A 12,527-nucleotide genomic window follows, 5' to 3' on the forward strand; every position below is an offset into this window, starting at 1 on the left:
GGATCCTGATTGGTTTTGGGTAATTGACCAGAAAGTTTGTTAGAATAACACAGGTCTAAGTGAGATGTAATGGGTTGCTGAAGTGCATGGAATTTACAGTGATATGAATTTAAGTTCTAGTTTTCTCTGACACTTGCAGGCTGAAGATCCTCAAGGATCATTTTACTTATTCCCTCTATGTTAATATCTGTCGCTCACTCTTTGAAAAGGACAAGTTGCTCTTCTCTTTTTGTCTAAATGTAAATCTCCTGCAGCATGAAAAATTGGTTAGTACTTTAAAGTTATTTGCAATTTTCTATTCTCTATATTAAATGACATGCCATATATCCTGAAATAGGAACATATAACATGCAACTTAAAAAGCCATAATTTAGTGTGGTTTTGGTGTTATATGTTTTAGTGATCAATCAGAGAATAACAGAACAAAGTGATAAAGCAAACTTAAATATGATAGCCATTGTTCAAATCTTTATTCAAAATAAAACCCACCCTACAGAATTACATGTATTTTGCAACACTGTTGATTATTTACTGAAAGTTGTCCATACTTGTATTAGTGGTAAAGCTTTTATATATTTAGAAGAGGTGAAATTGAATAACTAACAGTATGAGTTTTAAGAACATTTCAAAACTGAAGTTTCTATTCCCATTAATTATTAGGAGGGAAGAAGAAAAAAGGCTTATTTTATTCATTAATGATGCCAAATATGTTTACCTTGATACAAATTGCACATATATTTCTCAGAATCAAACCCTTTTGACACAGCTGTGTCTTTTATGGCTGATAAATTGTATCTGGTATTTTATTTTAAAATGATAGGGAAATATAGCCCTTTTAATTTAATATTATTAATATTAATTTAACATTAGTAAAATATATTAATATAATGTACACAGTTCTTTGTGGGCAGGACCTGCATCTCCTTCTATGTTTAGAAAGCACTTGGGACATTTTGAATACTTCTGCAATCTATGTTTTAAATAATGAAAACAGTCAAATGAAAATTGGATTTTAGAACTATCAAAAGTGGAGGCTGTTTTTGTTGAGCAAAAAGTCAAAAGATCAGACAAACTTTTAAAATTCCTTTCAGAGGCCTCAGAAAATATAAATTAAAAGGACTACTTTCCCCATCAGTATAAAACAGTATTCTGCAAAATAACCTGGATCTAGCCCTTGCAAGAGGTAGTTTTCAAACAAACGTGGAATTAGGTAAAGTGTTGGTGAGGTGATGGGGTTTATTGGAAACTAATAATTGGTTTTCATTTTCAGGCCTGAAATTTGGTCCAAAGAGTGTGAAACACATTAGCTTCCATACATAACTCTTGATACTTTTTGATTCCCAAAAAGTACCAAAGTTACCTCTAACACAGGTTTAAAAAAAAAAAAAAAAGCTGTCAAGTAGCACTTTAAAGACTAGCAAAATAATTTATTAGGTGAACTTTCGTGAGACAGACCCACTTCTTTGGACCATAGCCATACCAGAACTATGGTCTGAAGAAGTGGGTCTGTCCCACAAAAGCTCGCCTAATAAATTATTTTGCTAGTCTTTAAAGTGCTACTTGACTGCTTTTTGTTTTCATAGTGTATAGACTAGCACGGCTCCCTCTCTACTAGTCTAACACAGGTAGTTTCTCAAAAATCTAGCTAAAGTTATCTATTTGTCAGCTTAAGAAAAAACTTGTCAAGATAAGGTTCAAAATTGGTTCACACCTGCTGTAAACCAGGTTGAGTTAAAATTTAAGCTGTATTCAGATCTGGACTTAGATTTTAGAATTTTCAACTAAATTGAAGTCAAATACTTAATCTTTTGGAGGTGTGCCTTCAGTATTACTGCTGTGAAAGCTTTACCCACTTTTAGTGCAGAAATTCAGAGACCAATATAAATGGTCTACTTCTTGCGCTGATACGGCATTTGTCCACTCATTAGGTGTCATTGTTAAGCTGTCTCTCAGAGCTCTCTTTTGCTGCAGATTGATGCAAATGAATGGAAGTTTTTACTAACTGGTGGCATAGGCCTGGACAATCCCTTCTCCAATCCCTGCACCTGGCTTCCTCAGAAAGCATGGGATGAAATTTGTCGACTGGATGATTTGCCAGGCTTCAGAAACATTCGTAAGGATTTTATGCGACTGAAGGATGGATGGAAATCAGTTTATGATAGTTTGGTATGTTAATAGAAGCACCTGTTTCTTCCATTACTGATTTTCTGTGTCTCTGGGTTAACTGATCACATTAAAAATATTAAAGAGAAAACTGTAATTTTGCCCTCCTATAGTCTTGTAGTAATTACACCTAAATATTAAGACAAATGGCATGAAGCAGTACAGTACTCCCAGTTTGTCAGCTAATTTCTGTGCATTGAGTCAGTTGGGGTTGCATTTTTAAACAAATACAGATACACTTTTTAAATGAGTAGAGAAGGAAAAGTTTGATAGTCTTAAGAAAACAAAAATGCACATTGAATCTGTTTGTTTACCATGTGTTACTGGTGCAAATTAAACTGCCATTTACACCAATTTGACCATGTTATACCCACCTTGTTGTTTATACAAGCACTGCCATCAGTACTAAATTTGGCTAAGCAATTTCCAGCAAAGTTGCACCTGTTTATACTAGCTAAAATTGAGTTTATTTTTTAATTTTTATTTATGACACCACTATAAAAAAGAAAAATGTCACCAATATTCAGTCATCTAAAAGATGGCACAGAAACTTTGGGAAACCATCTAGAAATTGTTGACAGTGTGTAGGTGTTTTAGACAGTGGAAGACTCCATAATTTAGGAAATTAAGGAATAAATGTGTGCTTTACCAATAGATGGGAAATGATGAAGAATCAGGAAAAATCTGACAGGATGTTTAATTGGTAAAAATCAGATTAATCTGGTCAGGTATGCACAATGAGAAAATTTAGAAACTATAATCCAAGGCCCAGTTCTGCACCCCTTTAATTGTGGGGAGAAGGGTATGATGGGTTGGTACCACTAGGATGGCACCTAATATGTGAAGAAACTGCTGAGCCCACCTTCTGACAGTTTGGGTCCCCTCTAGGTTGGTGAAACTAGCCCCTGGTCTTGCTGAGCTAGGCTTGCCAATTTCTTGTGGTCAAGCACACAAGGATGGCTACACCTAGCTGCAGAATACAGACATTGAGATCAGTTCTGGGAATACTCATCTTAAGGGACTTCCCTTCTCCCCCAGACGTGCACTCCACTTGAAGTACAAACCCCAAATTATATGAAATTTTCCTTCTTTCTGAATCTGGAGGAAGGTATGCACATTCCCCGGCCCCCAAGTTATATTCCAGAAATAAATTTATTAACTATAAAAAGATGTATTTTAAGTGATAAAAGAGGTAAAAAAGAGAACAAAACAAATTACTAAGAAAATAATACAAAACATGCAAGTTAAGCTAGATTCGCTAAAGAAACTTGTTACAAATAATAATTCCTCACCTTAGATATTGTTTCAGGTAGAGTCATTCTAGCCTGGGTACAACATATTTCCTTCTTCCCTGTCAGTTCAAGTACTTTTGTTTCCAGGTTTTTTATCAAGTATCTCTATGGTGGGGAGGCAGAGGTGAAGCAAACTGGACAATCATTGTTTTCTTCCCTCAACTTATATAGAATTTCCATAAGGCAGGAATCCCCTGTTTGATTCCCCATTCTTCAGTTGAAAAGTACAGCAGATCAAGATGATAGTGTCATGTGACCAGGTCAATCTGACTCTGTAGCATCCCAGCATCCTTGAATGAGTAGCAGTATGGAAAGACCATAACTTATATGGTCCTTGCTAATAAGCCATCAGCCCTGTCTGGCTTTTCCATCATAGCACCAGAAATGCTTCAGTGGGAGTCACCACCAAGGCTTACATAACTTCGAAGTTGCTTACTTCAAAGTATAACTTTGAAATAGAGCATTTACACACACCCTACTTAGAAGTTAAACTTCAAAGTAGGGCACTGCTCATTTCCCATGAATGGAGTAAGGACTTCGAAATTGGGTCCCTACTTCAAAGTTCACTTTGAAGTAAGGGAAAACGTGTGTAGTCTCTCTGCTGGCTACTTCGATGCAGTGCCTAACTTTGAAGTTAACTTCAAAGTTAATTCCTAATTTAGATGCACCCCAGAAGTAGTATACTTGAAATGCAGATACACGGATTCCTAACTTCACATACAAAAATGATACATGCATACAAATGGAATAAACACATTCAGTAAATCATAACCTTTCTGATGATATCTTGTATGGATTATCTTGCGTAAAGCTTATCTCACTTATGTCATATTCATATCGTAAGTATATTTTCATAAAGAAAATGGAATGCAATGTCTCAAATGGTTCAGAAAAGAAAATGATTAAGAGTCTGTCCACAATAGCACTGCATGAGATTGTGTCGGGCTCTGCCCCTGCACCTGTGCAAGACTGTGGCTTAAAAGATAAAATCTAGTTTATCGAATGGCACCTATATATGCAAGGCAGGCTACCTGAAGTGAATAAGGGCTTCTGTGAATAAATGCTAGCTATTAAGCATCACAAAATCAGGATATCCGTTTTCTTCTATGGGCCTGATAAATAATATCATTTAAGGCAATAGCAGAATTTGTATTAACTTCAGTGAAGGCAGGATCAGGTACCTCATTAATATTTGACTCATTATATTGTAGTGGGAAACTTGTTCTGCCTTTCATTGTGGTTATGACAAAAAGATTACCCTTAGCATAGCTAGCTTTAGTAATGTTGCATTTGTGATTATGGAGTGGAATTTTCAGATATTGTAGTTTATTGAACCTTGGGGAAGTTGGGGAAGAGCACCCATGAGAGATAAAAGAATCTTTTATCAGGATTGCTGTATCCTGTTTATTATTTAAGTTTATTACCACAGTAAAATGTCATAAAAATTTACTCTCTCCTATCATGTTAAAATGTCCCATTGTGACAAATTATTTTTATTTGAGGAAGTGGTTTTACTTGAGAGGATAACAGTTGCTGTATTGCCATTAAGCATTCTGAGATCTACTCTGCCACAAACAGCCATTATGTGAAAGTATTTTTGTAATGATTTGGCGTAACACCATCTGACTGATAAACTCACATATCATTGGTTTCTATGGTATTTACCCAAATTAATTGTGCTTTGATGCAAGAATGTATATTTCACAATAAAAAAATCTACATATCCATAATTTGGCCTGTTGATTATACTGAGTGTCTATAACAACATTGGGACAGGGGAGATGAGGAAATAATGCTAACGAAAATAATAGTAAAAGGTTGGGTTGAGAGCCTATATTTTTAAATGAGTAACAAATTTACAGCTTGATGGTTAGTTTTGGTGAGTAATTCATGCATTTTTGTCAAAAACATATGATTTGTAGTGACTAAAATTAGGAGTATATTTGTGCTTAATGGGGTCCAAAGTTTTTATTCAAATTGGCATTTAATAGTTTTCCTTCCACAGATCTCTTGTATTTGCAGACTTTCTGCTAGTGTATTTGCATGTTTTCTTGTTTATATAGAATAGAAGAATGGCCATACTGGGTCAGACCAAATGTCCATCTCACCCAGCATCTTTTCCCCTGATCGTAGTCAATGACAAGTGCCCAAGAAGGAAGGAACAGAACAAGCAATCACCAATTGAGCTATCCCCTATTGCCCATTCCCAGCTTCTGACAAGTAAGGGCTAGGGGCATCATTCTTACCCATCCTGCCTAATAGCCATTCATGGACCTAACCTCCCTGTATTTATCTAGTTTGTTTCTGAACCCTGCTAAAGTCCTGGTCTTCACAGTGTCCTCTAGCAAGGAGTTCCACAGGTTGATTGTGCATGATGTGAAGAATTACTTCCTTTTGTTGGTTTTAAACCTGCTACCTATTAATTTCATATTCGGGCCTTGTGTTCTGAGAACAAGTAAATAACTCTTAACTTATTTACCTTCTCCACACCAGTTATGATTTTATAGACTTCTATCATATCCCCCTCAGTCTCTTCTTTACTAGGGTGAAAAGTCCCAGTCTTTTAACTCTCCACCTATGACAGCAGTTTCAAACCCCTAATTATTTTTGTTGCCTTTTTCTGAACTTTTTCCGATGCCAAGGTATCTTTTTTTAAGATGAGTTATCCACATATGCACACAGTATTCAGGATGTGGGAGTACCCTGGATTCATATACAGACAAAAATATAATCTGTTTTATTCTCTATTCCTTTTCTAATGATTCCTAGCATTCTATTTGCTTTCTTGGCTGCTGCTGCATAGTGAGTATATGATTTTAGAGAAGTACCTGCAATGATTCCAAGATCTCTCTCTCTTGGGTGTCAGTAACTAATTTAGTTCCCATGGTTTTGTACATACAGCTGGGATTATGTTTTCCTGCATGCATTACCTTGCATTTATCAGCATTAAAATTCATCTCTCATTTTGTTGCCCAGTCACCTATTTTTGAGAGATCTTTTTGAAGCTCTTCGCAGTCTGCTTTGGATGTAATTATCTTGAGCAGTTGCTGGTGTGGCTGTTTATTTTAAAATGAAGAACAAATATTGGAAAAATGAATCAAAATTCTTTGCAATCAGAATTTTGCAATAGTTTGTATTTTGGAAAAGACTCATCTACTAGAAAGTAACCAAGCAAACCGAATACAGCAGAATGAAAATAAGTCATCGGATTTTAGGACACAGTTATAAAAATCTCTGGCACCTAGGTTGGGATCAGGAAAGAATATTTAACCCCAAGTAACCATAAATGTAACAACACTGAAGGTTAATTTGCAGTTTTTAAAAACACTTACCTTGATACCTGGGGTCGGAAAGAGTGACTGTCTGAGACCCCAATCCTCCAAAGATCTAAGCACGTATTTTAATTGTCTTACTGAAGTCACATGAGAGAGGTCGCTGTGTTAGTCTGTATTCTAACAAAACAAACCACCAAGCATATAGCACCTTAAAGACTAACAAATTATTTTATTAGGTGATGAGCTTTCTTCAGATCTGGAAAAAGTGAGTCTCTCCCATGAAAGCTCATCACCTAATAAATTGTTTTGTTAGTCTTTAAAATGCTACATGACTACTGGTTTGTTTTGAAGTCACATGTATAATGGTATGTAATCTTTTGCAGCAGTGAGCCTTACACTGCAATATTTTATTTAAATTTGGGACCCTGTTGTAAATTAGTGCAGCATCTCTGAGAGAGAGCTCAATGAAGCTCTATCACCTAACACCGTCAGAGAATCTGGACCCAGGTTTGGTGAATTTGGTTGTACATGATGAGTGCTAAGCCATTGAGGGTATGAATCTGTTCCCTGTTTTCATAATAAAATTAATGTTTTCATTTTGCAAATGCTTACTAGAACCAAAGTGTATTTTGAAATGCACTGTATTTCTCTCAAGGGATGTGTTAACATTGTCCTTGGGGATTTTCAGAAGGAGATTAAGGCTCCAATTGAGCAAAATATTTAGGGTGACTTGAAAATCCCACCTTGGCTGCCTCAGGAGCACAAATACCGTGAAAACCCCTAGGATTTATAAGCTTAACTCAGTTAGGAAAATCCCATTATTTGAGTATATGCTTAAGATTTTGGTGAATCACATCCTAGTATTTTAATAACATGAATGCAGCTGAACAGGGTTACATTTGGCACATCCATAATCTTCCTAATGAGGGTAATCAAATATATTTTATTACCCTTGTTTCATATAGGCACTTTAGGCTAGATTCAATGGAGGGGGGAAGGTGCTCAGTTGCGACTTTAGGTGCTTCAGACCAACGTGTAGGCACCACTGTTTCATATGGCTACTTCTCAGTTACTACCTACAACTGCAGGTTCATAAATTTCCACTGCTAAAGTCTCCATTGTGCTTACATTTCCTGACATCACTGGGCTGCTCAGCACCTATCTTCTGCCAAAGACCAACAGGAAGTACAAACTAGACATTCTCCTGTATGTCTCACCTGTGAGATCTGGTCCCTAAGGTGTGTGTGGAGCTTTGATGAAAGCAGGGACTGGGACCTGGATTGCTCAGGTGACTATTAATGACTATGCCACTCTGTTCCAATGAATATTTAAATATGTCATAGAACATTGAACAGTTTTAGTAGGTGAGACTCAGAAAGACCTACCCTGGAATACTGGATAGGCTAGGGCATTCACCTGGGAGATGGGAGAACTGAATTCAAGTTCCTACACCACATCTGGCAGAGGAGGGACTTTGAATGTGAAGGGAGAGTGATGTTTCTCAGGGTGCTCAAGACTGAGAGTCACCTTGTTGCCCTCTGCCAGAGCAAACTAATCTTGCCTGTGCTTAGCTGGTATTAGGTTCCAACACTGCCAACCTCCTAGCCCAGTGTTTCCCAAAGTGTGGTATGCGAAAGGATTTCAAGGCGTACATGGCAGAAAATAAATTATTAAAAAACAGGAGATCAGCATTGGGACAGGGGGCACGCCAGTGAGGCCAAACTCCCAAAAGGGGTACCTGAATATTTTAAGTTTGGAAAACACTGTCCTAGCCCATCACACACTCTCCTCTGAAGTAAGTTTGTCCTTATATTGTCTTGCAGGTTGACAATAAGTATGCCTGGGTCTCCAAGTCCTTTGTAGTGTTCCTCTGTGATATCCAACCTCTATATGATGGGGGCCACTTATGAGTGCCTCTTAGTGATTGGGTGCAAACCTGTACACTCATGCTCTGTGCTCACAATGGTCCCATTGGCTGTTGTCCTCGTTAGAGGTCTTCAGTGGCTCAGCCCTCTATATGATTTGCACAAACTAAAACATATAAAACCTTTCCAGGGCAACAAAGATCCAGCCATGACCCTGCCTCAGTTCTTAGTCACTTCTAGGCTAACTGTAAGTCCATCCCTGCCCTTTTATAGAATAGTGCCTTCCAGGGCTTTCTCCCTGGAGACACTCTGCATTTTGCAACGAGGGGTCCTGTGGCACCTTATAGACTAACAGAAATGTCTGAGCATAAGCTTTCATGGGCAAAGACCCACTTCGACCTGCATCTGACAAAGTGGGTCTTTGCCCATGAAAGCTTATGCTCAGACATTTCTGTTAGGTGCCACAGGACCCCTCGTTGCTTTTGCAGATCCAGACTAACACGGCTACCCCTCTGATACTCTCTGAATTTTGTGGTTCTGTTTCCCAGTGCTTCATAACTTCACTCCCCTTTGGTATGGTAACAAAGGTCCACAAATTGTAATAGAGGGTGTAGTCCTGTGTTTACTCAGGGCCCCAAACCCCCCTTACAAAACCAAGAGCCCTTTTCCCCAGTCAGAACACTTACACCCCACATATCAACCCTTTGTTTCAGCCCTGAGCTCCCTCCTGCATCCAAAATCCCTCATCTCCAGCCCCACCCCAGAGCCCACTCCCCTCAACCCTCTATCCCAAACCCAAGCCTTCTCTCACATTCCAGATCCCTCAGCTCCACACCAAGTGTAGATGGAATTTTATGTGGACCAATGTGGAGGTGATGTACCACATATATTGGTTCACATAGAATTCATTCTGTGCATGAACATTAAAAATTAGAGGGAACACTTACAGACCTGGGGTTCTCTGGCTGTTCCCTGCTTAGGCAGGGTCTCTTCTAGGCTTTCTTGTCTAGAGAGTTCCTCTGTCTTATCCCATCTGGTCCCAGCAAGGAAGTGACGTGTTCAGGTATAATAGCAGCTGCTGTTCTGTGATTTGAGGTTTCCCAGAAATCTTTCTAGGCAGGCAGGGTGTGGTAGGAGCACAAGGACTCCAGCAAGCGGCATTAAAGGGCCAAATGTACCCCATACCTCCTGTAACGAGAGAACTCTCAGAAATACCAGATCTGCCGAGCTCAACAAATTTTACAAAAACCGGTTTGTAGTAATCAGATGTGGCTCTGCACTGTCTTTAATATCACAACACAGATATTTATAGCAAATATAGTATACATGTAGTAAATATTCAAAATTCAAGTGACAGTGAGTAACGATATTGGCAATAAAAGGTTACATATAAAGACAAAACCAGAACATGCTTTCTAGAGACAAAATTTAATGGGTTAATCTTCCCTATAAAGAAGTTTCTCACTCAGCATCTGATTTCAATGTCAGCAAAACAGCCCATTTTCATTATTGTAAAGGCACTAGCCCTTAACTTCCTAGGTATAGAGTGAGAGGGGTTGTTCTCTGTCTTCCAAGTATACCTGTATAGTTCACTGTCTCTATTCAGAGACAGGAAGACTACTAATTTCTCCATTTTTCTGTGTGCTGTTGACATATCTTTCTGTTGACTTGGTGTAACTAAGCATCTAAGTTAAGGAAGTATGGATTGGATACATGGACTGTAAGATGGATAGGAAGCTGGCTTGTCAATGGCTCAGTGTCTGGTTGGCAGTTGGTTTCAAGTAGAGTGCCCCAAGGATGACCTGGATGAGGGGATGGATTGCACCCTCAGCAAATTTGCTCCAAACACTAATCTAGGGGGTAAGGTAGATACATTGGAGGGTAGGGATAGGGTCCAGAGTGACCTAGACAAATTGGGCCAAAAGAAAACTGATGAGAATCAACAAGGAAAAGTGCAAAGTCCTGCACTTGGGATGGAAGAATCCCAAGCACTGTTACAGGCTGGGGATCAACTGGCTCAGTAAGGCTACGTCTACATGTGAAGCCTACATCGAAGTAGCCTATTTCGATGTGGCGACATCGAAATAGGCTATTTCGATGAATAACGTCTACACGTCCTCCAGGGCTGGCAACGTCTATATTCAACATCGACGTTGCGCAGCACCACATCGAAATAGGCGCTGCGAGGGAACGTCTACACGCCAAAGTAGCACACATTGAAATAAGGGTGCCAGGCACAGCTGCAGACAGTCACAGGGCGGACTCAACAGCAAGCTGCTCCCTTAAAGGGCCCCTCCCAGACACAGTTGCACTAAACAACACAAGATCCACAGAGCCGACAACTGGTTGCAGACCCTGTGCATGCAGCATGGATCCCCAGCTGCAGTAGTAGCAGCAGCAGCAACCAGAAGCCCTGGGCTAAGGGCTGCTGCACACAGTGACCATAGAGCCCTGCAGGGGCTGGAGAGAGAGTGTCTCTCAACCCCTCAGCTGATGGCCGCCATGGCGGACCCCGCTATTTCGATGTTGTGGGACGCGCAACGACTACACGGTCCCTACTTCGACGTTCAACTTTGAAGTAGGGCGCTATTCCCATCCCCTCATGGGGTTAGCGGCTTCGACGTCTCGCCGCCTAACGTCGATGTTAACATCGAAATAGTGCCCAACACGTGTAGCCGTGACGGGCGCTATTTCGAAGTTAGTGCCGCTACTTCGAAGTAGCGTGCATGTGTAGACACGGCTTAACAGTGCAGCAGAAAAGGACCTGGGGATTACAGTGGATGAGATGCTGGATATGAGTTAAGTGTGCCCATGTAGACAAGAAGGCTAATGGCATATCGGGGTGCATTAGGAGAAGCATTTCCAGCAGATCTAGAAAAGTAATTATTCCCTTCTATTCAGCACTGGCGAAGCCACATATGGAGTATTGCATCTAGTTCTGGGTCAAGGATTTGGATGCATTGGAGCAGGTTCAGTAGAGGGCAACCAAAATGATTAAGAGGCTGGAGTACATGAACTGTGAGAGGCTGAGAGATTTGGGCTTATTTAGTGTGCAGACGAGAAGACCGAGGGGCAATTTGATAGCAACCTTCAACTTCCTGAAAGGTGGCTTTAACGAGGATGGAAAGAGACTGTTCTCAGTGGTTACAGATAGCAGAACAAGGAGCAATGTTCTGAAGTTAGAGAGAGAGGTGTAGGTTGGCTATTAGGAAAACCTATTTCACCAGGAGGGTGGTGAAGCACTGGAGTGTGTTATCAAGAGAGGTGGTAGACTCTCCATCCCTAGAGGTTTTTAAGTCCTGGCTTGACATAGTCATGGCTGGGATGATTAAGTTGGGGTTGAGCCTGCTTTAGGCAGGGGGCTGGACTAGATGATCTCTTAAGGTCCCTTCCAGCCCTAGAATTCTATAATGGAGATTTTCCCCCCTGCAAGGCAATTCCAGTACACCTTGACAGTGAGGAAATTTTTCCTCATGTGTGACCTAACCTCCCCTTAGTGCAACTTAAACCCAGTGCTCCTTTTCTTATCAGAGCACACGGGGAATAATGTCTCCTTCCGCTTGTAACACACTTTGAGGTACTTGAAAGTTGATTTTATCATGTCCCCTCTCTTTTCCAAACTAAACAAACCCAATTATTTTAGTCTTCTAGGTTGTATTTTCTAAACCGTACATCATCTTAGTTGTTCTTCTCCAGCCTCTCTACAATTTCTCCCTGTCTCTCCTAAAATGTGGGAGCCACAACTGGACACAGTACTCCAGCTGAGGTCTAATCAGCACACAGTAGAGCAGAAGAGTTATTTGTCTTGCTCACAAACACTCCTGTTAATAAATGTTCAGTGGTATAAACAGCTCTTTACTACTTTTTGCATTCTGACTGCTAATAAGCATTCTTAAGAGTAAAGCACAACTAGATTAATCACACTATAATTT

General features: G+C 39.8%; 1 protein-coding gene across 1 annotated transcript in view; it reads left to right on the top strand.

Annotated features, from left to right (window-relative positions):
• Positions 1 to 12,527, top strand: part of DNAH7 (dynein axonemal heavy chain 7) — a 267,061-nt gene that overhangs the window by 226,871 nt on the left and 27,663 nt on the right. Inside the window, exons 51-52 of the mRNA XM_075001322.1 lie at positions 140 to 266; positions 1,972 to 2,166. Of these exons, the coding sequence (XP_074857423.1) occupies positions 140 to 266; positions 1,972 to 2,166 (322 nt within the window). The remainder of the gene's footprint in view (positions 1 to 139; positions 267 to 1,971; positions 2,167 to 12,527) is intronic.

This window comes from Carettochelys insculpta, chromosome 8, assembly GCF_033958435.1.
Source record: "Carettochelys insculpta isolate YL-2023 chromosome 8, ASM3395843v1, whole genome shotgun sequence".
NCBI classification, from domain to species: domain Eukaryota; kingdom Metazoa; phylum Chordata; order Testudines; family Carettochelyidae; genus Carettochelys; species Carettochelys insculpta.